This window comes from Anser cygnoides, chromosome 6 (genome assembly GCF_040182565.1).
Source record: "Anser cygnoides isolate HZ-2024a breed goose chromosome 6, Taihu_goose_T2T_genome, whole genome shotgun sequence".
Taxonomy (NCBI): Eukaryota; Metazoa; Chordata; class Aves; order Anseriformes; family Anatidae; genus Anser; species Anser cygnoides.
In genome coordinates this window covers 32226458-32251205 of record NC_089878.1, presented here as the reverse complement: position 1 = coordinate 32251205, position 24748 = coordinate 32226458, and the positions used below count along the sequence as shown (strand labels likewise).

Genomic DNA, 24748 nt, shown 5'->3' with positions numbered 1-24748 from the left:
GAAGTCGCGTGCTCGGGCTGTGCTGCCTTGTTATCATCCGATAACCCGGCGACCCAGGAGCTGCCCCGCTCCTCACCCGCCGGGCTCGCGCTACGGGATGCGAACAGCTTCCGCATTAGCTGCCCTTCGCGGGGGGACGTTTTCCGCTCTCCGGGCGGGGGGAGGCAGCAAGGGGGGGGTGCCGTGATGGCCCCGGATGCCCTGGGCTCGCCCTGTTATAGCCCCGGCACCGCCGTCAGCACAGGTGAAGGCGGAGGGCAGCGGCGGTGAAAGGGCAGAAGAGGCACAGGGGTGGCAGGTGCCTCTTGCTTTGCCCCGCGCAGCTTCCCCGCTGCCCCTGTCAACCCCGCGAGGTTGGGATCAGGCTCCGTCCCGTCTCCTCGGGGTGTATTTTTTGGGGGGGGGGCTGGTGTCGTGAGGAGAGGGCTGGCTGGAGGCACTCAGAGCCCCGTGGCCAAGCCGTGCTGCTGGGCAGGGCGTGGGGCTGGGGTCCCTGAGGACCGCCGTGGTGCTTCTGGGGAGGGGAGCCTTGCAAAGCACTGCAGAGCTGGGAGCAGCGCCTGCTTTCCCTGCCAGCTCTGCCTTTTCTCCCAAATTTATGAGCTGGGCCAAGGCACCGTGGGGACCTGGGTGGTCGGGGTGACATGTGGGACTGCAGCGGTCCCGCCAAGCCGTGCCCAGGGGAACCACCTCATCCCAAAGCAGCCCCTTTCTCCTTCCCCGTCCTATAAGGGCTCTGTTCAGCGCCGGGGTGACCCTAGGCAACCTCCATCCCTCGCTCAAGCGCCCGTTTCAGGGCAGGTGGGACAATACTAAATCAGCTCCTTTGAAGCCTCCCGGCCCGCAGCCCCACGGACGTGCTGCTCTCCGTCCCTCCCTCATCAGCTGTGGGCACGCCGGGGCCAGGGATTCAGCACCGAGGTGGTCGCAGGAGCCCTTGGGGCTGCGCCGGTGGCTTGGGAGCCCGGGTGGGGAGACAAAGCGCCCTTTGAGCCCCAGGAAGAGGTGTGTGCATGGAGGTTAGTGCCCTCGGCCCCGGAGGAAAAGAGCAGAGCAGAGCTGAGCGGGGCTGGCAGCGTCCATCCCCGCCGAGGACCGGCCCCGCACGCGTGCCGCTGCCCGCTCGGGCGTGCGCCCGCGTGCGCAGGAGGCTCACGCCTTTCCGTCTCGGTGTGTTTGTGTACGTCACACGTGCGTCTTACTCATCGGGGTGTTTTTCTTTCCTTGTTCTCGGGTCTTTCCCCCCGCCCCCGTGATGGATCTGTAATTCTTACGGCTTTTTTGCTCCTTTTTTTTTTTTTTTATTTTTGATCGCCAATTTTGGACGTCGCGGGCTCCTTTGGAAAATAAGCTGTATTTTTAGTGCTCGTCTGCGAGGCCGCCGATCCCGCCTGCCCTGCTCGTCGCTTACTCACTATTTGTTTAAACTTTGGTTCTCCCCCGCTGCTGCGTCCCTTCGCCCTGCCATCGGGCGCGGGGGCAGCCGGCGGCGCGCAGGAGCTGAGCGGCACGGCGGGAGCGCGCCGAGCTTGTAAACGGGCAAAAGGCAGCTCCAATCTGGCCTTTATTGAGGTCTGGGCTCGGGTAGCGCTGGAGCAGCCTGCCCTGTAATCAGCCAGCCACCAGAGCTGGCCAGCCTTGTAATAAAGCAGCTCTATATTTATTTGTTCTGTTTATACCCTGCTCTGTAATAAGTTGGGAGCCCTCCCCAACCCCCTTTTTTTTTCCTTCGGGAAGCTCCTCTGGGTCTCCAAAGGGATCAGCCACCCCGCTCTCAGCGGATGCTCTGGCCCCGCATCCTGCCCCGTGCCCACCGCCCTGTCCTCTCCCCATCACCCCAGTCCCGTCCCCTTCATCCCCACTCTCTCCCCGTGCCTCTTCCAGAGCCCCTCGTCGTCCCCCCGCCCCGTCCCTGCAGCCCCCCTGCCCTCCTCCCCCCGCTGCTGTTTCAACCCTGGGTCTTTTTAAAAATGTGTCCATTAAAGGGAGCTCAGTCGCCCTTTTGCCGGCGAGGCTGGAACACTGACAGCCTGTTCGCCCGCGTGTCTGTAATTAAACTCAATCTCTGGGTGAATACAACAATGTGACTGCACAGAATAATTCCTGGAGATCCTGACGCCGAGGAGGAGTGTGGCCTGTGAGCGGCCCATTCACGCCTGGATTTCTATAAATACTTTACTATGTGGCACTAAGAAAACTTCAAGCCCTCCCCCCCCCCCCCCCTTTTTTTTTTTTATTAGTGCTACATAATATAGTAATTGTGCGACTAGAAGGTTCCTCCTGTGCCTGCCCGGGGTTCACAGGCCTGGGTGTGACCTCGTGCTGCACCAGCTGGGCGCAGGAGCCTGCTGCCGTGCCCAGGGACCGCTGCGTTGTGACCAGGGCTGCCACCGGGGCCACCGGCCTCGCCAGGGGGCTACAGGTGGCCCGTGGCACCCCCAGCCCGGATCTGGGGGCTTGGAGCCCGAAGGAGGCAGGCTGGTGACATTTGTGTCCTCATCCTGCTGCTGGGAAGCGGGTGCCCCGGGTGCCAGCGAGCCGCGGGGAGGTGGCCGATGCTCCCCGAGCTGCAGGAGCTCTGCATCCATCCATCCATGCAGCGTCCCCCCCGTGCAATGCAGCAGGGCAGCGCCGCTGGCTCTGGGGACGCGCGGTGCATGTGGCAGAGACGCGGCAGATGGCGCCCTGCCATCGGCTAGCACAAGGCTGGTGGCCTGCAGAGCCTGCCCGCGTGGGGCTGCGGCGTGGCATCTGCGTCCCTGCGCTGCATCTCCGCATCCGTGTGCTGCATTGACATCCGTGCGCTGCATCTCCGCATCCGTGTGCTGCATTGACATCCGTGCGCTGCATCTCCGCATCCGTGTGCTGCATTGACATCCGTGCGCTGCATCTCTGCATCCGTGTGCTGCATTGACATCCGTGCGCTGCATCTCCGCATCCGTGTGCTGCATTGACATCCGTGCGCTGCATCTCTGCATCCGTGTGCTGCATTGACATCCATGCGCTGCATCTCCGCATCCGTGCGCTGCATCGCCGCATCCGTGCGCTGCATCTCCACGTCCGTGCGCTGCATCTGCAGCCACGTGCTTCATCTCTGCATCCGTGCGCTGCATCTCTGCGTCCCAGGCGCTGCAGCCCCTGCACCACGCTGCTGCTTCGCCCTAGCTGCGGCCTCCGTGGCGGGGATGCTCCCGGGCAGCAGGGCAGGTGCCAGCGCCGTGCCTCGCGGAGGCGCTTTGTCCCCGTCGGCAGCACGGACAGAGCCACTTTGCAGCTGCCATGCGGTAGAGATGTGGGGTGGAGCGACCGAGGAGCTTTCCCCCATCGCTGAGCATCAGCCCTTGTCCCCTGAGACACCGCCTGTCCCCTGTGGGTGTGGGTTTGGAGCAGGGACGTGCCTGGGGCCGGTTCCTGCCCGGGGCTTCCCGGCTGCGCGAGGGCTCGAAGGGCTCACAGGTCCCTCCGTGCTCAGCTGAATGGATCAGGGTCGACGAGCAGCGTTAAGTCCCAAATCTGGGGGTTCTGGGCCTGTTTTCTTCCTTAGGAAGGCTGTGAGGAGTTTTGATGGGACTTGCGGAGGGCTGGCTGCGGAGTCCAGCTCCCGGCCTCTGCTGGGGCAAGGGAGGAAGGAGCGGAGCCAGCGGGGTGCTGCCCGGTGCTGCGCAGGGAGCAAACATCAGCGGTGACAGCAGCCTGCCACAGCTCAGCTGCTCTCATGATTTATTGCTTAATCCTTGGCAAGGGTCGCTGTTTGCCTATTTATTTATGATCTTGCTGCAAAGCCTGTTGATATTTGGTGTTTTTGTATCGACCCCAGCTCTCGGAGTCATGGGGTTGTAGGAAAAGGCGAATCGGCTGTATAGGGTCGTAGGGTCTCACCTGGCTCACGGCAGCTTCCCACAGCAGGATGCTGATGGCAGCGGGGCTCTGCTAGCTGGGGAGGCCATAAATGCCAAGCAGAGACCCCGACAGCTCCTTGTGCTGTGGGCACACCTCTCGAGCTCTGCCCATCTGGGGTTGCACACGTGCTTTGCATTTGGTGCGGGTGCCCTTGGACTAAAACTAGAAGTTGCCTGCTCTAACTGGTGCCATGCCATCTTCTTGTGCCGACAGTTCCCCTCGGGATGGGGCATCCCCGAAGGGACGTATGGGTTCCTGCATCCCTGGTGGCTCTCAGGCATCGATAACACTGTGGGCTGCTGTTTCTCCCAGGTATTTGGGTGATCCCCCCGCTGCAGAGCCGGATACAGCCCGGTTTCCCCACTCACAAGCTGCCCCCTCCGTGCTTTGGGGCTGCAGCGGGATGCCCCCGGAGCTGAACAGCCTGGCGTAGGGCAGAGCTGCACCGAGATATCCCAGGGCGACCAGATCTGGGGTTGCTTCCCTTGCTATCAGCTGGATTTTGCCAGCTGTGTGCTGGGCTCGTGCCAAGGGCTGGCTGCGGGCGCTGCCACGCGCCTTGCCCCAGCAGATGCTGAGCGGCCCGAAGGAGGAGCAGCAGCATCCCCGTGGGGCGGGTGCCAGCAGCTCAGCGCGAGCAAAGCTCTCCAGGAATGAGCTTAAATTCCACCCCTAGCACCAGCCCTTGTCCACACACCCTCCTCGAGCCCCCCTTCCCCAGCGTTTCAACCCCAAAACCTTTGAGTGGTGCTGCTCTGGCCTGTCCTCCCCACCGTGGAGCCCGTTGCGCATCTCACAGACCACTTGGGTAGCTCTTCTTCACCCCGCTGGGGTCTCCCCAGAGCCTGTCCCCAATCCTCCTGCCCCCCACCCTTCAGCGAGGGTCCGGGGTGCCGGAGAGTCCTGGCAAGGGGCTCTGTCCCCGCGCCGCCCTGCAGCGAGGTCCCCGTGCCCTGGTGGCACCCGGTGGTGCAGGTGGCCGTGCCCCACGGAGCCGTGCTCCAGCCGGAGCCACGGGGCCCTTCCCCTGGCTCCGGGCAGCGCCGGCCCGTCTGCACGGCTCCCGGGGCTGCTGCCCTCTCTGCCTCTCACCGGGGCGTGTTTACGGCTCGCAGGGAGCCAGCCTGCCCCAATTCCCCCCCGTGCCCTTCATTTCATACATCCACATATATCCATATGGCATTTGATAGAGGTTTTATGGGCATTTCCATACGTTTTACAGACACAGCCATTACAGAGCCAGGTTTCACCCGAGAAACCTCAGGGGAGCGGAGCACTGAATCGCCTTAGTCTTGGCCCCAGAACAAGGCTCTCTTCTCTCCCTCGCCGGGGCTGCCGCTATCAGCGCGGCACAGGGCTCGGGGACGGCAGAGTGCTGGCAGCACCCTGCCCCGAGAGCCGTGGTGCTGCCCACAGCCTCGTCCCTCCACCCTCTGGGCTCTGCCTCGTCCCACGCAGCCCGGGGACCGCCGTGCTGCCCAGTCCTCGCCCCCTGTCCAGCCGGAGGGTGGCAGCTTGGGGCTGGCTATGGCCAAAAACACGAAGCTGGGGCGTCCCCGCTTTGGGCTGCCGGGGGGGGACGGACTGGGGCGAGCGGCAGCAGGGGTGAGCCCTGGCTTGGCACCCCCTGCCCGGTGCCGCATGGCACGGGTAAACGTGGCAGCACCAGGCCCTGCTTTTGGGCCCCGATTCCCCCAGCTTCACGCCGCGCTGAGGAATTTTCCACTGCGTGGGTGAATCCCTCTTTGCGGGGCGATGCCCGCTGCCTCCGGCTGGTGCCGCGGGGACCTGCCCTCACCGCGCGGCCATCCCGGGCACAGCCATAGCATTGCCCAGCCCGGCTCTGCCTGGGAGCAGCGCCCTGCCTCTCCTATTAATAGCAGCTCCCCTCGCCCCTTCCCAAAGCCGCCGGGAGCCCAGGGTCCGTCCCACTCTGTTTTCTTGAGCAGGTCCCGAAAGCAGGAACCATTTGTGGCTTCCCCGGCCGGCGCGTCTCTGCTTGGCCTCCAGCGTGTGTTATTTTCTGTGCTGTTTACTGTTCTTCTGCGGGCTGTCAGGTTTCCGCACCGGGGGAAGGCTTGTAAATGGGGTGGGGGGGGGGGGGGGCGGCGAGTCCGCACGGAGGGGCTATGGGCGGGGGGGGGGGGTGGGGGCGAGGAGCACAGACATGGCCTTTATCGCAGCCTAGGGGATGTGTGGCTCATAAATCCGACCCAGGCAGATAGGGGATAAATCATCCCCGCTCGGGCATTGGTGGTTACCCATGGTTAGAAATTAACTTTGTGTTGGATGGGTCCCAGGCCGTGGGATGGGAAGGGGAGGCTGCTCCGGGCAGCGTGCCTCCCGCCCGGCCCCGGGGCCAGGCTGCAGCCGCCGAGCGGGTGCCCGGGGCCTGCCCCAAAAGGCAGGGCCGCTGGGGGCAATTAGAGCCCCGGCTGACGAAGCGAGAGGGATGCTGCGGCCGAACCATGCTGCAGGCACCCGCGCCAAGCTGCCCGGGCTCTGGGAGGCAGCAAAGCCCCCAGACCCCGTTCCCCATCCCCTCTCCGGCTGCAGCCCCAGCTCCCCCTGCTCCCGTCCCAGAGCTCCTGGTGGCTCCGCGAGCATCCCCAAATCCCCCCCGCAGGACCAGGACGTCCCGGGGGGCTTCGACAAGTGCGCCCACCTCTCGTCCTTCTGCTCAGACCCTTGGGGTCCCGCTGTGCCCACCGAGGGGGCCGAGGGGCATGGCTGTGTGTGGGGACATCCCTCCCACCGCCGGGAGCAGCCAGCTCGGCTCAGCTCGGCGGGGCTCGCCCCTGGCCCGCTCCCTAATAGCTCCCCAGCTTTCCTTTCTAACGAGGCTCTAATTGGAAGCCGGTTGCGCTTCCCTTCCCCTCTCCTCAGAGCTCTCCAGTCCCAGCGCTGCAGGGCGATTAAGCTGAGGTTTTGGGTTTTTTTAATATGGCAGAATTATTTTGGAAGGGCCAGGATCGTTACATGACGGGCTTCTTGAAAAACCCCAGGCTTCGCCTTTCAGACGGGGCCTTTTCAAGTGGTTTTGCACAGTACACGTCTCTGGGCAGCGACCGTCTCGAACAGTTACTGTTAATTATAGATGCCTCTTTCCCGCTCGCCCATTACTCAAAGGATTTTTGTGTGTTTTAACAGTGTTTTACATCAGCCTGAATAAGACTCTATTCAGTATTTCCGAGAGCTGGAGCTCGGGCATCCCCTGCTGCATGTGCCGTGCTCTCCCCTCCCTCTACCTGCCCCCGGGGGCCGGGGACCAGGAGCCGCCGGGGGCTCGAGCAATCCCCACCCGGCTGCACCACGGGCACCCTGCCCTCGTCCCGGGCTCCTCGGGGTGTGCAGGGTCCTTCTCCCTGCTGCCCAGCCCCAGGCTGGGCCTTCCCCTTGTGTTACCCCAGGGATTTCTCCCCTGGGCCGTGCGCCGTGTGCCCGGGGTTGCTCTCCGTGTCCTTTGTCGTGCTGTCACCTTCACTGCCCGGTTGTGCAATTGCAGCTCGTGGCACTCGGTGGTTTTTCAAAGGCTCCCGAACGGTGAAACATCACTGGGGGGTAGTGTTGCCTCCTGCTGACAAAGGTGGGTCCTAGGGAAGACCTGCGTGCGCCCCGTTTGTACCCTCGGGCTGCAAAGCCCACCGTATCTTCCAGCTGGCCTCCTGCGCTTGGCCCTACGCCTATCAGAAGAGCTTGCTTCTTCTCCTAGCCAAGCTGCTTCGTCCGCCCCTGGGGGCAGACCTTGCCCCAGGTCCCTTCCCAGTCCCGGTGCCATCCCCCCGTGTGCTGAGCTGGGCGTGCGGGCCCCTTCCAGAGCTCAGGGGGGGGTTCATGAGATGCGAGTCCCCACCACAGCACAGCGCTGTCCCTTCTCCACGTGCCATTTCTATCCCTACCCCTCATTTCTCAGCTCCCCGGCTTCCTCCCCAGGGGCTCGGAGCCCAGCCGTGGCTCTGCTTCCCAGCTGCACGCTGGGCAGGGGCAGCTCTGCTCCGGCACCCCGCTGGCCCCATAGCTGCTGGGGCCACCGAGCTGGCTCCTGCAGGCACCTCAATGCCTGGTGCCAAAGTCACCGTCGCAGGGAGGGCTCTGCCACCCGGCACAGCCCACTGAGGGATGGGGCAGCCCCCGGGCAGAGCCCCACGTTGGGGGGACACGGTCTGGGTACCTGGGCAGCCCTCGTCTCCTCCAGCTCGGCATATAGGGCACTGTGGTCAGGCCCATTTATAAAGCTGGTAAATATATCGGCAGAGTTTGTGTCCCCTCCAAAGGTCAATATTTGTGCAGAGTTTAATTTTAACTTAACAAGCAGTTGTTTGCAGAGGCTGCCCTGTTTGTGTGTGTGTGTGTGTGCGTGTGTGTGTTTTCCTTGTGTGCTTCCCCGTGGATCGATGCTGGCGGGGAGGCACGCAAGGGGCGTGCAAGGGGCGTGCGTGCGTGCGTGCACCCGCTCACGGCGCCCGGAGAGGTGGCAGCGGCGGCTCCCCGCGATGCTCCGGGCTGGGGGATGCAGGGGCAGCACCGTGCGGTGCAGAGCACGCAGGCGCTGTGGGGACAGGGTCTGTGGCCAGGGCTATAAATGCAACCCACAGACCTCTGCTGGAGGTGGCGGCAGGCGAAATGTGCCCCGTGTGGCTCGGGACGGCAGCAGATGGGGACGGTGGCTTCCCAGCCTGTCCTGACCGGTGCCGCAGGCTTGGTGCGGCTGGGCAGCCGCGCGGCCCCTGGCCTTTCCCTCGCCGTCCCCTCGTGAGCCCCTGTGGCTTTTGTGGCTCTCGCCCATTTTCTGGCAGCCTGCAGCCCTGAGCTGAGCACGTCGGTCAGGCCGGCACTGGCTTCGCACAGGGCTCAGGGTCCCAGCGCTGTCCCCTGGCTCCAAAAAAAAAAAAAAAAGCCGTGGTGTTTCTCCCAGGGCTCTGCCAGTATCACTGCCCGCTGGGTTTCATCCCCCTCTGGCTGCACTTCCACCTGGCCGTGCAGGGATCATGGAGAGGTCTAGAGGCAGAGTGCCCTGGTGCTGGCAGGGAGAGGGGAATGGCGCTGTCCTGTGCGCCCGGGCAGGGAGCTTGTGTTCCTGCCCTTCTAGCCAAAATCTGGTGCCACAAAACTCTTCGCATGTCCCCAGCTAGGACCAGGAGGGCTTGGAGAAAAGCTGTACGTCCCCCCCCTCGCCTCGCAGCCCCGCGGTGCATCCCAGCACCCTGGGGAGGAGGGGATGCTGCCTGGCTCCGGCACCCACCCTCGGCCCATCTCACCGAGGGCGCAGAGCGCATTGCAGCGGGAGGATAATGGGAGGATAACAGCCCTGGCCCCCGAGGAGAGCCGGGCAGGCTGTGCGAGCTGCAGGTGGGGTGAGGGCTGCGCACCCATGTCCCCTCGAGGTCGCCTCTTTTTCAGGGCCAGGGCGGTTTTGGGGCAGGAAAAGGGGGGACGTGGCCGGGAGAGGCAGCAGGGCCGGGAGGGAGCTGCTGGGGCTCCGTGTTTTGCAGCCCGCCTTGTGGGCGCTGAGGTTTGGTTTCCTCCTTTCTGCTCTTTTTCCTCTTCCTCGCCAGGCCCCGGGGCTGCCAACCTCAAAGGGAGAGCGGGCTGCGAGGGACAGCGGCGGGGACGGGCAGGGGTAAACACGGGGCTGGGGCCGGCCAGGCGGTGGGTGACGGAGGTGAGCTCATGCCCTGACGTCAGCCCTGTGGCTTTGGGGACAGCCGTGGTTAGGCTGCCCAAGGAGGGGCGGCTGTTTTCCTGCAGCTCCGCCGCGCGCTCCTGGTGCCCGTCTAACTTATAAACTTTAATGGCCAGTTTAAGAGGTTCCTGCCATGGGCACCTTGTTGCCAGTTTTAGGTTTTTAATTTGGAAACTTTCCCCTCTGTGGTCGGGGGAGGAAGGACTTGGGTCCGCTTTGGGGCCAGTAATCAGGACTCGCGGGTGCCGAGGAGACGGTCCGGAAGGGCTCTGTTCCCGTCACCGGTGTCGGGTGCTGGGATGTGCACCGCGTGCGGGGCGGGCCGCTGGACCCCCGTGTCCCCTCGGTGCCCACAGACCCGTGGAATAAATTTAGCCCCTGGCTGGGGGAGCGCCAGCAGCAGCCGCCTGCTCCTGATCAGCGGCGGGGCCACGCGTGGCTGCGGGAGCATCCTCACCCCCAGCCCTCGGGAGATGCCGGGAGCCCCTGCACCTCTCTCCAGGGCATTGCGGTGGAGCACGTCCCTGTGTTCCTGCGGGGTGTGCTGCCTGGCCAGGCGTGCTGCGTGCAGGCCGGCTGGAGCAAGGCAGCAGCCCCCCCGGGCTGGGTCCCGGGTGCGGCAGGGAGAGCCCTCCCGAGAGCATCCTGGCTCCTCGCTGGGTCTGGGGCACTTTGCAGACCTTGCCGCGGCTCCTGGGAGCTACAAGGCAGAGAGGACAGCTGGCTTGGCAGAATTTGCACCCCAGGGATTGAACTCCCCCGGGGTGGGCACCCGGAGCACTATAAATAACGCCCGGAGCCGGAGGAGCAGAGGAGTGGCCCTGGTTTACCAGCGCGTTCATACCAGGGCTTTCAAGTGGTTCCCATGCATCTTCCCCGCCAGCCATTTGCACATCTGCTCTCCTGGGGGGGCCGCAGGGTGTGCCGGCGGGGAGGTGGGCAGCGCTCAGCCCGGAGGCGCGGGGCCCGCAGGCAGCCCCCGGTGCGGCGCCACGTGCGTGCCAGCATCGTGCCGCCACCGCGGGGGCCGGTGCCGCTCGCCAGCCCCGGAGCAGCCCTGCCTTTGCCAGCCCTGTAATTGATTCCTGCTCTCCTGCTCGGGCTGGGGCCGTGGATGTGCAGGCATCCACTTCTGGAGCCGTATTTTGAGTTTCGAGGCGTTTGGAGAGGTTCTCTCCCAGCCAAAATGGGATCTGGGGGGACCTTTGCCTTGCCCAGCTCTCTTGGAGGCTGGCAAAGATCAGGGCCATGGGGAAGGTGGGGTTTTAAGCTGTGGAGGAGGACTTCCTAGCCTGGCACTTCGTAGGAGATAGTAAATAGTGTAGCACGTTAAGGATAAGGTTAAAGATAAACCCGTTATTAGACTGGAAGGTGGTGACGGCTGGGAGAGTCACCCAAGCACAGGGAGCTGCAGGCAGGCGCCCTGGATGCTCACCACGGCCCTGTTTCACAGGGCTGCTGCTGCCAAATAACGCTGCACTGAACAAAATCAGGGTAGAAAAATAGAGCTGAAAATGGCGAGGCTTTTAAAATAGATATATATATGGCCAAACAGCACGGTTTTGCTGTCCGGAGACGGCAGGGGCAAGGCAATGCGGAGCACAGAGAGCGGTGCGCGGAGCGGGCAGGGGCCGGAGAGCAGGGATGCGAAGGGAAAGCAGGGATGTGAACAGAAAGCACGGAGCCTCGGCAGCCCCGGGCACCGGGACAAGCCGGGAGAGAGGAGCAGGGAGGAAACGTCCGCGCGGCAGGAGGAAGAAAGGCTGGCAGCGCTCCAGGCCTGATGCCGGGGTGGGTGTGATTTCCTCCTCGCTCCTTTCATGCGTCGCGAGGATCCCGCAGCAGAAGGACGCTGCCGTCCCGCGGATGAAAGTTCGGGTCCCCTGGTCGCTAAGAGGAGTTTAAATGCCCGACAGCACTCAGAGGGTGGGGACGTCCTCGGGGACCCAGCTCGCAGCTCCCCGAGCCCTCCGTGCCCCCCGACAGCCCCGCCGGGACCCCGTCCCTCTCCCGGAGGGCGAAGGTGCCCTGACAGGCTGTTTTATTAGCAGCAGGTGCCTGAAACCCAACCCGCAGCCCCGCGCTCCCTCCTCTCACCTGGGGATGAACCCGGGCGGGGGGCACGGCTGCACAGGGTCAGCTCCCCCCGGCCGGGATGGCCCCCAGTAAGCAGAGCGGTGCCGGCAGCCTGACGGGCTGCTCCTGCCGCGGGCGACAGGCGCGTAATGCGTGATTTCACAGCACCGCCGTGCCGGGCTCGCTTGGGGCAATGATCTCCCCTGCTCCCGGCCAGACCCTGACCCGCAGCTCTGTCAGCTGGGATTAGGGGCAAGATTTAGGCTGAGAGCCCTTTGCTCCTGGCTGGAGCGATGACGGGGATGGGAAAGCCCAGCCCAGCACCTGCAGGGCTGGGGCGCTGTCCGGTGCGCGGCGGGACCAGCACAGGTCCCCGGGCCGCCTGCAGCAAATCGAGGGGATGCTCAAGGAAGGCAGCCGAGGGCAGCCTGCCCGCGGGGGCCGAGGACACTTGTCACCCCCCGCGACACATATCTAGACCCCGGGCAGCCCTCCTTTCCCCTCCGCCCTCGCGCCGTGTCCCCGCAGCCCTGTCCTCTCCCGTCGTCGCTTCCTGCTCGTCTCCCTGGACCCTGGCGTTGTTGGCTGGGCTTCTGCAGCTTTGACTAAGTTTACGGCGGGCTGGAATGCAGGGCTGCTGCTGGCCTCCCTCCAGCCTAAACATCCCCACCCCGTTGTGCGACACGAGCTGATAAGGGCGAGCGCCGCGAGCGGGCAGGTATCTCGTGCCCAGCCCGCGACCTTACAGCCGCACGGCCTTGGAGGCTGGCATTTATCTCCCGCGTGCGCGCCGTCTCCCGGCCCCGAGAAATGTTCTCAGCATCCCTGGTTTTCACTCCGGGCCAAACCCACATGCACGTTGCCCGAGACCGACTCCGAACAGGCTCCTTTGATGAGCGGGGCTTAAATATATATTTGGCATTCCAGCGGCAGCGTGCCGAGCGCGGCCCAGGGTGTGAAAGTGTTTGCTTGACAAACTCCGGGGGCTCTCGCCTCTCTGCTGGCCCTGGGGACTCGCAGGAGAGAAATGTCAAGGAATTTTTCACCTCTCTGTTTTGTTTGGTGTTTTTATTTTGTTTTCCTGCTGAGAGCACATTTTTAGCTCTGGCGAGCGGTGCCTGATTGACAGCCCCAGAGCCTGAGCCCCCCTCTGCAGAGCCACAGAGGGAGCGAACATCACCCCCTGGTCCTGGTGGGGAGAGGGGACAGCCCCACGAGCCTGCCGCTGACCGGGGGCTGCTGTCACCTCCCTGCTGGCCCTGTCCCCTCCGTGTTCATGGTGCTGCAGTGCTTTGGGGGACGGAGGCTGGATGTGGGCACCGGCAGGATGGAGATGCCCCACAGCCTTCTCCGAGATGGCCCAGCCACGTGGTGTGGGCTCCACGGTGATGGACCAGGGGGCTGAGATGCGGGGTGCGGAACCAGGGGTCGTCCCACATGGGGAGGAGGAGGAGGAGGAGGAAGGCAGAGCCTCCCCTGCCTGTCCAGGGACCTGCGCCTCTGGGAAATGGGGAGGGGATTGGCAGCAGATTCAGTTTCAGAGCCCGTGTCTGTGGTGCCCGCCGCAGCGGGTCGAGATCCTGGCCGGCTCTTGGGGAGTCTGTGTCTGTGTGTTCCCAGCTGTCCTTGGTGTAATCCCTCCGGAAAGAGAATCCCCTGCCCTGCCGCATCCCCGTTGTCTGCCAGCAGCACTGCCTAGCCCTAAATCACCCGCTGCTCCCAGCTTGATGGATGCTCCCAGCACGGAAATGGGGGTGCTGTCCCCCCAGGCCAGAGGAGAGGGAGGGTCTGGCCTCTATGGGGCAGGGCATGGGGCCCCCAGGGACTATGTGTGAGAGATTGGGATGCTGGGAGGCTGTGGGGTGAGTTTTGGTGCTCTGGGGACTGCAGGACAGGGGTTGGTACCCAGGGGGGATTTGGGAGCAGGGGTTGGGATGCTGGGGTCTGCGGTGCTGAGATTTGGGTACGGGGGGACTGCAGAGCAGGGCTGTGGTCCCCGAGGGCTGTGGGGCAGGGGGCAGGCTCTGTCCCCGGGGCAAAGGCGGGCTTGGTTCGGGCTCCCCGAGGTTTCCTTCCCGGCCCAGTGAAGAATCGCCGGCTTGTCTGGCGGAGCGCGGGCCCGTGGATTTCCTGGGCAGCGAGTCCCTTTCATGTGGCCGCTCGCAAACTCTCATGACATCACCGGGGGCTGCTCCTCCCGGAGACAAACCCGGTGCTTTTTAGGGGTTTGCCACCCCCCACCCCCCTACCCCCCCGCCCCGGCCTGTGTGTTTTGGCCAGGGGGGGACCCGGGGAACCGCGTCCAAGAACGGCCGCTCTGGCACGGAGACGGCACGCGGGGCCGGCGGGCAGGGGGAGGGCAGCGCGTCCCCCTCGCTGAATAAACATGGGCTGGCCGGGGCTGGAGGGGGCTTTTCCAGGCTGGACCACACCCCGGGGGGCTATTTTTTGCCATGAATGAAGGGGCTGTGTGCTCGCCGGGCAGCCTGGCCTCCTGCCGCTGCGCGGAGAGCAAGCCCGACACTCAATCCTGCTGCCTGGCCGGGGCCCAACATCTGCGCTGAGCAGCTGGGCACTGCCCGTGGGACACCTGGGCACCGCGGGGACACCTGGGCACCGCGGGGACACCTGGGTGCCGCGGGGACACCTGGGCACCTGCACGGCTCGGCACTGCCCGTGGGGACGCCTGGGCACTCTCCCCACCTGTAGGGGCACCGGCTACCAGCCCCAGGTGGTCACCATCCGGAAGGGCCACCTGTCTGGAGGGGACACCTGCCCCCCTGTCCCCCGGGCGCCGTGGTGCCGTGCCGGGCACGCTGCTGGCTGCAAAGAGGAAATTGAGGCTGCCACCAGGCAGGGGGAAGCGGCAGTGACTCAGTGGCGGTGCCAGCAGCGGTGCCAGGGCTGCCGGGGCGCGCCAGACCCAGTCCTGCTGGCCCTGTGTGCCCGGTGAGACGCCTGAGTCAGCCTGGGGGATTAGCCCTGCTGCTCCCCCTGCGTTTCCTGCTGCGGTTTCGGGTGAGGACGGGGCAGCGTCCCCAGGGGACGTCCCCATGGGCTGCCCCTCCGGCCGGGTGCGCCCACACCTGGGAGGAACTGCGAAGCCACCGGGGCAGGGCGGCCCCTGCCTGCAGCTCAGCCCGGTCCCGAATGCGCCCAGATTCCCCCCAAAGCCCCTAATCTCGCTTGGCTCAGCCCAGGGCTGCTTCCGCTCCGAGCCCTGTTATCACAGCTAATCCCCTGCGCGCTGAGTTTGGGGCCACGCTGGGTGCAAGGTCCCCTTGGGTCCCCCTCGCCACCCCCAGGCTTTGCTTTCCAAGAGGTCCAGGGGCTGTTCTGCTCATCCCCCCTGCCGCTGGCGCCAAGCTGTGGTTGTGCCCCCCCTGCCCCGTGCTCCCAGCTCCTTGGCCAGCCTCGTGGCCCCAGGGGAGCGGTGAGTGTTTCTTGCCGTGAATGCATGGCCTGTCTTTGCCGGGTGGAGCTGGGGTGCAGGATCCCACCCGCCGCCGTCCCTTATCGCCGTGTGGCACCCATGTGATTCATCAGGTGTGGCTCCGTTTCCATCACCCTACTTTGCAGGAAGTTTCCTGGCCAGCCCCCCGCGTGCCCTGAGCAATAACAAGGCAGGATGAGCTGGCCAGCCTTCCTGAGAAACCCTACAATAACAAACCGGCGCAATGTGTCCAGTTTTCCTGGACAGACAATAATAAACCGGCATGAGCTGGCATGCCTTGCCGAGGAACCCTACAATAATAAGCCCGGGTGATGTGTCCACCTTTGTTGAGCAACCCTACGGTAACGAGCTGGCACAAGCCGCCCGGATCCCTCGCAGAGAGGGTTCCCTGAGCTGTGCCCTGGGAAAACCTGGGGTGCTGGGCTGGGGCGGGGGGCTGGCCAGCAGGTCTCCATGCCTCCTGCATCGAGTCCTCCCAAGTCCTCCTGCCTTGCCAGGACCTGGTTTAGGTGCCTCTTTGCCAAGCCAGCACCCGACTCACGGGCTGGGTGCCTGTGGTGGGCAGCATGGCTCCTCTCCGAGCCGTGCCCGCGAGGACCGGAGCATCGTGCTGCTTGGGGAGGATGCCAATGCCTATGCCCTACGCCTGCGCTGCCGTCAGCCCTCCTTTGTCCCGGGTTTGTCCCTGGGAGCTGGAAGAGCAGCGGGAGGGCAGGGCAGGGGCAGGACCCCCGGCATCCCCGTGGCCGCCCCAGCGCGGAGGCGGCACAATGCGGAGCCCCCTGCGCGCAGTGTCTGCGAGAAAGGCTGTAACCCAAGCCGTGAAAGCAGCACAAGGGGGGGAAAGAAAAGGGTATTGAGCAGCGGGCTGCTGCGGTCGCCGGCCAGCATAGACCGCCGGTTGTTAAGCGGGTGCCTCGCTTGCAAAGGCTGCCTTGATGAAGTGTGAGCCGGCACTTACGGAGGGACGCGGGCAGGCATTCTCGCTCCATCTTCCGCTCACAGTGCCGCTCTTTATGCGCCTGACATTTGCTCGCTGGAAAGGCCAGCGAAAATCGGGGGAAAGGAAAACATCACCCGCAGCGGGGCCCGAGCAGAGCCGGGAGGAGCGCGGGGCCGTGCCGGGCTGTGCCGGGCCGGGCTGTGCCGTCAGGCTGCCCCGGCTTCGCCGCCCGCTCTTCCCCGGGGTGACCCCGTCACCTCTCGGCAGCTCCGGGCTGCCTTCCCCAGCCGGCACAGCCGCTTCCTGCCAGGTGTGCGCGGCGCTGGCTCCGTGCCTGGGAAGCCCTGGCCATCCTGCCCCTGCCTGCGCCGCGGGACGAATCGCAGCGCCCGGCGCCAGCGTCGCTGCCGGCTGCTGCTCCCCGTCCCCCGAGGGCGGGCATGGCACGAGGTGCTGGGGGCCGCGGGGTCAGCCCTCGGGCAGGTCCCTCAGATGTCCTCTGCCGGGTTGTGCGGTGCCCGGGGCGTGCTGCAGGCTGGGGTGGGTGGGTGCGGGTGGGTCTGAGATGGGGAGGAGGGCTTGAGGTGGAAAGGGTGTCAGCGTCCAGTGCAGGGCAGGTCGGGGTGCTTTGGGGCAGCTCGGGGTGCTTTGGGGAAGCTCTGCCCCAGTGGAGAGGGTGACAACCCCACAGGGACAGGAGCCCAGACTTGCTGCATCCCAGGGGGATGAGCTGCCCCTTTCCCTGCCCGTGATCCCAGCACAACTCCCCCCCCTCCAGCTGTGTCCTCCCGCAGGTGGGATCCCTTGCCGTTGGTATAGGCTGGCCAAGCGGCTAGCACAGCTCGGTGCTCATCTCTGTGGATCCCAGGGTGGATCCCAGGGTGGATCCCTGCCCAGTCTGCGGGACGCCGGGAGGACCACGGGCAGCGATGCCCAGCGCGCCATGGGAGCGCACAAAGCCCGCGGCAGGGGAGGGTGACAGCAGCGTGGCCACCAGGCACAGGGACGCCCCAGCCGTGGGGCCATCCCCCTGCCCTCCACGGGCTGCTGCAGCATCACCAGCCCCTGCCCGTGCCAGCAGGGCAGAAGCAGCCGTGCCCATCACCGGAGAGCCAGAGTGCCGCTCCCGGACCACTGCTCCACGGCACCGCCGGCGGGGCCAGCCCGGGGAAGCCGTGCCCCCCCCCCCCCCCCAGGCCCACACCCCTTGGCTCCCAGCCCCGGCAGGAATTATTAAGTGTGCCCCTGTGGAGCATGTGCTGAGGCTGGCCACGGGAATGTGGGCAGATCTGACATACAAGCCACAGCAGCCAGGCTGTAATTTCCAAACAGGCCCCGTTCGCTCTGTTTTCCAGTTAAAAATATATTAAAAAATAGGAATGTGGGGTTGGGAGCAAAGAATGTTGGTAACCGCTTCGAACGTCTGGTGTGATAATGAAAGGGTCAGTCCCCGGCTTTGAGCACGACCGATTTAGACTCTGGTGCTTGGCACCGGCGCGGGGGCCCAGCCAGCCTGCAGCCCCGTGCCAGGGGACGGCGACGCTCCTGCGCCGGGGGCACGGCGCTGGGCTGGGTGACGTGAGCCCCTTGGCCACGCTGGATGGCTGGGGATGGCTCTGGCACCCTGCCTGCTGCGTCCACCTCTCCCCACCACCTCCCCACAGCAGAGCCCTGGGATGGGGGCACCGTGCGAGGCTGGGTTTCGTCTCCCCGTGAGCTGCCCCGCACCGTGCCGAGGAGCGCAGCCCGACACGCATCCCAGCCCCGGCACCAGCCTCCCCTTCCTGGGGCAGCCCCCCCGCCCCGGCTGGGCTAATCGTGGTTCAGCGTGTGCTGCCGAGCCTCCCGTGCCGGTGTCGCAGCCTTGAGTCGCTCCTGATACCGGGCACGGCGCTCGGCCTTGCGGCCAGGTAGTCATAACACGACCGGAGGTCGGTCCGCCGCCGTGCCCCCCGCCAGCTCCCCGGGTATCGCTGCGGGGGGAAACCCTGCGGGCACCCCCCCCCGCCTCCCAGCACCCTGCTCCTGCCTCTTCCCGGGCCTCGGGCGTTGTGTTTATCCCGCAGACAAGCGATCAGAGGAAAACAAGGCACCGGCAGCCAGGGCTGAAGTCGCAGCGGGGACAGCAAGCTGGCTGCAGCAGGGTTTGGTCCAGGGATGCTCTGGGGATGCGGGGCAAGGAGGGAGGGCAAGCGCCCGTCCCCAGGGCTTGTCCCCCACCTCTGGGGACACCTCCTTGTCCCTCTCAGCCTCCAGGGCCATCAGGCGGCCGGTGGCTGGCACAGCACGCTCTGCTCCCTGCCGAGGCAGGGCTTTGCAGGGAAACGCTTCCAGCCCCGGTTACAAACCCGTTTCCCTTGGGGTCTGCGTCGCGAGGGCGAGCTCCGGCAGCCCGCTGGCTCAGAGCCGGCCGGTGACTCCCAAATTCCACCCCGGGCTTGTGGCGGCTGCATCCGGAGCTGGGCCCTTCCCGGAGGCATGGGCAGGGGGTGCCCTGCACCTGCGGCCCCGTTTCCCCCCCGGGGACCCTTCGGCGGTGGGGACACGCTGTGAGCAGTGGTGCCCGGGGGCACTGACCCGCGCGGTGCTATCTGGTACACTTTGCTCGCTCCGCCGCCGGTCCCAGCTTTTCCTGGGAGCTGCTGTTTGCTTTTCTCTGAATTATGACTCCTGCCTTTGATCTGGGCTGTGTCGGCCACCCGATGCCAGCCCCTCTGCTGCCTTTGAAGTGCAGTCGCCTTCCCAGCGTCGGGCGCTGCTTTTGCAACCTCGGGTGCAAGCCTGGCACCGTGGGGCTGAGCCATCAGGGCTGGCGCATCCCAGGGGTGTCCGAGGTGCTCAGCATCCCTCCTCCTCCCTGGCACCTCGTGCTGCCCGCAGCTCGGAGGCCGGGCAAAGCAGAATCGGGAGGTTTGCCCTCTGGCTGGCAATCCCAGGGCTGCTGGCAGGGCGCTCGGACCAGAGCATCGCTCCCTCCTGTGGCAGTGGGCAGGGCCACAGGAGGTCCTGCGGAGAGGTTGGCCAAAAAGCAGACCCCAGCGGCGTGCGTGTCCTGCAGCCGAGCGTTTTTCACGCCTCTGCTTCCAGCCGGAGGGCTGAGACCTGCGGGGAAGGTGCCTTTCTGGCCACCAGCACCGGCACCAGCTCCCTGCCCGGCGGGGAGCACCGGGGGAGGTCTCAGCCTGCCCTTTCTGCCCTTGGGAAGCCGGGCCCACGCTTTGGACTCTGGCCTTGAGTGGGTCTGAGCGTCCCCATCCCCTCCCCGCTCCCCTGGCCGGGAGAGGAACCGGCCTTATCTGTTACACTTTGTTCTCCTGCTGTCTGGGTGTGGAGCCGAGCAGAGATTAGTGCCAGACCTTTGACACACACACACACACACAACCAACCACACATGCACCACTAACCACACTCACCAGCACGCGAGTCCAGCTGCGCACGCAGCCCCGCGCGCACACACTCGCTCACCCGCACACCCGCACAGCTGCCCGTGCACGTCCCTGCCCCGAGCCCTCCCTCCGCTGCGCACAGGCGCTTCCCCATTCCTGTTGGTGCACCCGCTTGCTTGCATCCCCTTAACGTTCCTTGCAGCCCCTTCCCCTGCCGTGCCCCTGCCCGGGACCAGCAGCGTCCCCGGGGTGATGGGAGGCTGAGATGAGATGTGGCGAGTGCATCAAGAAAACGTGTGCACAGCACCAGGAGCCGCTCGGGCAGGCGGGGAGCAAACCGGGCACCCGCCACATCTCCATCACCATCCCCTGCCTGTGCTGGGGCAGCTGCTGGGGCCACCGGGGCGGCTTGCGCTGCACGTGTAAGGAGGTGGCTGTGGCGGGGCAGGAGCTCCCCGTCCCCACCGCGTGCCCGGGGTCCTGCCCGTGCCCAAGGCTTGTGCTCCTTATCGGCTCATCCTCTGCGCTGCTCCTGCTGGGGAAGCCGCGGCCCTTCCCGTGCGATCTTATCGCCAGCGTTTCATGAACGGCTTGCAGGCAGCGGCTGTGCTGTCCTCCTCCTAGCAGGAAAGCAGCCGGTGGGCCGAGCAGGTGTGTGTGCGTGTGCATGAGCGTGTGCTTGGCAGGGTCCAGCTCCTGGCGGGTCGTTTCCCTGTCCCAGCGCTGGCGGCTGGTGATGGTGTCCCCGCTCTGTCCCGCAGAGCCTGCCCCAGATCTGCGGTGCGGGGGACGGGCAGGCGTTCGCCTCGGCCCTGCAGGAGCTCTACACGGCGGTGACGCTGCAGGAGGCCAAGCAGGCTCGGAAACGGCACTGCTCGGGTGAGGAGCTCCTGGATGCGAGGCGGGGGCGCGTGGGGCACCCTTTGGGTGAGCCCCCATCCCCGGAGAATGGGAGCGGGGACCTGGGTGGGGGCAGCCCGCCCCTTGCACGTGTCCCCCTTTGCTTTGGGCCGAGCATCCCCTTGTTCCCGGTGTGGGTTTGGGCGCTGCCGCGTGCTTCCTTGTCTCAACCCCAAATTGCATCTCTTTGCTCCTGGTACCAGAGGACGCCGAGGGCCCGGCGCCCGCTGCAGAAACCTCGGGGCACCCCGACCCGCCACCGCAGTCCCCGGAGGACGAAACGGCGTCTGCGAGCGAGGGAGCCACGGTGAGCACGGCGCTAGGAACGGCCTGGCCGTGCCAGGGGCTTCCCAGGCTGGCAGGGAGAGGGAGCCAGACACGGTGTGCTCCTCCTGGCCCCAGCGCCCAGCCTTTGCCCCCCACACCACAAATCCCAGCCCCGTGCCCGTCCAGGGCATGCTGGGGGGCTCAGCTCGCTTCCCACCACATCCTACCCCCTGCACCCTGGTTGGGGAGCGTGTGGGCTTGTTGCACACGTGTGTGTGATGGTGCACATCCACCACATGGTGGGGGGGGTGTCACTGCTTGCACACGCGCACCCATCCCGTGGGAACCCCCGCGGGGCACTGACGCTGCCCCCCCTCTGCTCCCAGCTGCCCTCCTCCCCGGTGCAGAAGCCCCGGCTGCCCGTGGCCAAGGCCAAGCCGAAGAAAGCGAAGGGGCTCTTCGGCTGAAAGGTCGCTGCCACCACGCGAGGACATCTGAGAGAGGCGGAGCAGAGCACGGCGCACCCTCCGCCTCGTCCGCACCTCCCCGGGGACGCTGCCTGGGCCGTTCCCTGCTCCCGAGCTGCCTCCAGACGGGGACGTGGGCACCTCGTCCCCTCGCTGATGTCTCAGGACACTTTTCGGTGCCTCTCCCCGGGTGCAGCTCCCAGGCTGCCCACATTGGACAAGAGGGGAGCGGGAGGGCTGCTGCTGCGGGGGTGCCAGCAGGGATGCTGCGGGGCTCCAGCAGGGCACGGGCTTGGGCTAGGAGACAACGCACCCTGCTCCCGTGCTGGCTCGCATTAAAGGGCTGTGTCCGGGTGACGTGTCCCCTCCTCCTGCTCTGTCCTCCCTCAGCCAGCAGTGCCCAGACAGGGGTGCGGCCCCCCCCTTGCAGCTGGGTCCCTCAGGCTGGTCCCACCATCCCAGGGGCTTGCGGTGGCTCTGGATGGTGAGGAGCAGACGGGAACTCAAGGCTGTGGGGCAGAACGGCAGCTCCCAGCCCCTGCTGAGCCTCACCCTGACCAGCAGGGTATGGGGTGGGTGCTCGTGAAGGAGATCGCTGAGTCCTGAGGGCAAAGCATGGGGCGGGAGCCCAGTTTCCCCTTGTCCCAAGCAGGGGACACACCGTGTGCCAGGAGCCAGGCGCAGCCCTTCCAGCAGCTCCCCCAGGGTCAGCGGGCAGGCGCGTGGGGTTAATCCATGCTCCGGGCTCCAAGGGGCAGGGGACAACCAAGCACTGAAAGCTTCCAGGCCTGGGAGCAGCCCTGGAGTGGGTTACAGATGCTCTCTGGACACAAAGCACCACCTCTGCCCTTCCATTCCCTGTCCATCCACCCATCCACCCATCCATCCACCCATCCACCCATCCATCCATCCATCCATCCATCCACCCACCCACCCACCCACCCTCTAACCCTTCCTATCCTCTTCCAGCCCTTGCGTCCACGTGCTTCCTTTGGAGCTGGGCTGCCACTCCTGTGCCCAACCAGGTCCCAAAATAGGCAGCAGGGCTGGGCAGCACCGCGCACCGCAGGGACCCCTGCCCCTGCCTGCCCCCGGCTCCCCGGGGCTGGGCTGGCCGCAGCCTCGCTGCCCGCTCTCACGGGCGGCGAGGGGGAAACAAAAACATCCGGAGCAGCCCCCGTGTCTGTGGAAGGGGAATGAAAGGGCCTTTGCAGGGCCGCAGCCGGCCAGTCCCAGGGCGAGAGGTTTTTATATTTCCTCTCCGAGGGAGCAGCGTGCGGGGCAGGGTGGGTGGTGGGAAGGGGAAGCCGCGGGATGGGGAGCTTGTGCCGACAGCCGTAGCCGCCTTGTGTCCTGCCTTCTGCCATCTGTCAGCATCTTACACGGGCAAAACAGCACCCAGGAGCTGACCCCCCCTCGGGACAACCCTTGGTCTGGGGCTTGGGGCAAGGACCTGCTGCAGGGACAGATCCTGCCCCGCTCCCCCCGGGCACGGGAGGGATGGGCCTGCAGGAGCGGGGATGAGGATGGGCAAAAGCAGGAGATCGGAGATGTCAGCAGGGAAAAAGAGCTCTGCTGATGCCCCCCAGCCCCAGCCAGGGCAGGGCAGGGACCCCAGGCCCTGTGGCTCCGGCGTGGAGCCCACCGGTGCCTGCCTGGCCCAGGTCGCCGCCGGCTCCGGGGAGTGTCACCGCTCATTGTCCCATCCCCGTCCCGCTGGGGTCTCCTGCCCTGTCCCCACCCCCTCCTCCCTGGAGCCGGCTGGATTTGAGCTCCCGACACACATTAAAGGCCACAAGTTCGGCCTCGGCTTCCATAAATTTGATTCCATAAATATTAGTTTTCGCAGGGTTTAATGAAGCCGTTATGCCGGGCACGGCCCAGCACCCCGACCCGTGCCCTTAATAAGGGCTCTGTGGCCTCGATTAAAGGGACCTTTCAATCGCTGTCAAGTATTTTTAGAAAAGGAAAAGAAAAAAAAAAAAAAAGAGGGAGAGAGAGAGAGGAGAAGAAGACGACCAAGGCAGCGAATAGGGAGAGGAAAATCCCAAACCCGTCCGGTGCAAAAATAGAGAAATAGCACCACCTAGACCGACTGCAGCGCCCGGCTCCGCGCCTGCCCTGTGCAGCGCCCGGCTCCGGGCAGCCCTGCGGGGCCTTGGGGCAGCCCCGGGGCCTGAGGGATGCGGGGATGGGGCTTTGTGGGTCTGGGGGAGAGGGGTTTGGGGATGGGGGCCTTTGTGGGTCAGGGAGAGAGGGGCTTGGGCAAGGTGAGGACGCAGCCGGGAGCAGCGCATGGGGACCGTGCGTCCTGGTGGTGTCTGAGAGTGGCCGAGTGATGCGGGAGGTGCTGTGGGGCACGGGGATGGAGCCCGCATCCCTCCCACCTCTGCTGGAAGGTGATTCCTCCCCGTGCCCCAGTGCTGCCGCTGCCAGTGCCCCTTCCCACTGACAGCCCTGGTTAGACAGACCCCGATCAGCCAGCAGCCCCGTGCAAGGTCCCCCCCTCACCATGCCCGGGGGTCCTGTCCCGCTTGGCCCCATGTGCCAGCAGGCTCTGCCCAGCAGGGACACGGGCTGGCATCGGGAACATGGTGCTGTGGGCGGTGCTGAGCTCACAGCTCGCTTTGGCTCCTCTGGAAGGTGTTGCAGAGAGCTGGCAGTGTCCCCAGCACAGTGCCACCCCTGTGACCCACCCGAGGGCTGGGGCAGGACCTGGGGGGGGGGGCTGCCCCTCATCAGCAGCAGGTGTCAATGGGCAGGAGTGATTTCGGGTGTCCCCATGCAGGAGCCCTGCAGTCTCTGCTGCGCGGGGACACAGCGGGCTCTGCAGCCACACTGTCGCTGCTCACCACGGCCAGAGCCAATGCGGGTGCTGGGGCCCCTGCATGGGCAGGAGCCGTGGTTGCAACCCAAGTCAGCTCCCCGTCTAACTTCGGCTGTGTCAGGTCTGGGAGAAACAGCCCTGCGTCCCCGTGGGGAGAGGGTACCGGTGAGGGCAGAGCCAGGCTGCTGTCACCCTGGGGCTGCGGGGGGGGGGGGGGGGGACAGGCACATGTGACATGCACGCTGCGTGTTGCAGGCTGCAGCGCTCCTTCGGGTCTGGGTTCGGGTCACCGGGAGCCGTAGGACGCTTCTCCCTGGCGGTGTGCTGCACCCTCAGCGCTGCCCCCAGACACTCCCGTTCCCCGCTCCTCGTGGCAGCGATGAGCACGGTGGGGAGCTGGGCTCGCTCCTCGTGGCAGTGCAAAGCAGCCCGGGGGACCTTGCGGACTTAAGCCGGGCTCTGCTTCTCCTGTGCCTGTGATGCACGGAGAGCCGTGCCCTTGCTGCAGCCCCAGGGAAGGCAGAGGCGGGGCTGGGGAGTGGTGCTGGGACAGGTCTCTGCTCTGCCTGTTGGCTGCCTTAGGATGCTCTGCTGGAAGAGGCAGCTGAGATGTGCAAGTGTTGTGGCTGGGGGGGCTGCTGGCCAGCCCCTCTTGCTCCACCACGTGCGGGTGCAGCAGCAGGACGCCCACGCCGTCCCACGCAGCGGCAGGGCTTCGCAGAGCTCTGGGCACGGCTTTTGGCTGCGTGGCTGCGGAGTACAAAACCCAGATGGAGAAACCTCCGGCCGGCTTTGCTCCCACAAGGGAGATGGTCCTTTGGGGCCAGTGGGCAGCAGCATCCCAA

The 24748-nt window shown here is 65.6% G+C and overlaps 1 protein-coding gene across 1 annotated transcript in view; it reads left to right on the top strand.

Annotated features, from left to right (window-relative positions):
* NHEJ1 (non-homologous end joining factor 1) overlaps positions 1–21430 on the top strand; it is a 33980-nt gene extending 12550 nt beyond the window's left edge. Inside the window, exons 6-8 of the mRNA XM_048079625.2 lie at positions 20204–20321; positions 20546–20649; positions 20996–21430. Of these exons, the coding sequence (XP_047935582.2) occupies positions 20204–20321; positions 20546–20649; positions 20996–21076 (303 nt within the window). The 3' untranslated portion in view covers positions 21077–21430. The remainder of the gene's footprint in view (positions 1–20203; positions 20322–20545; positions 20650–20995) is intronic.
* Positions 21431–24748: the final 3318 nt, after the last annotated feature.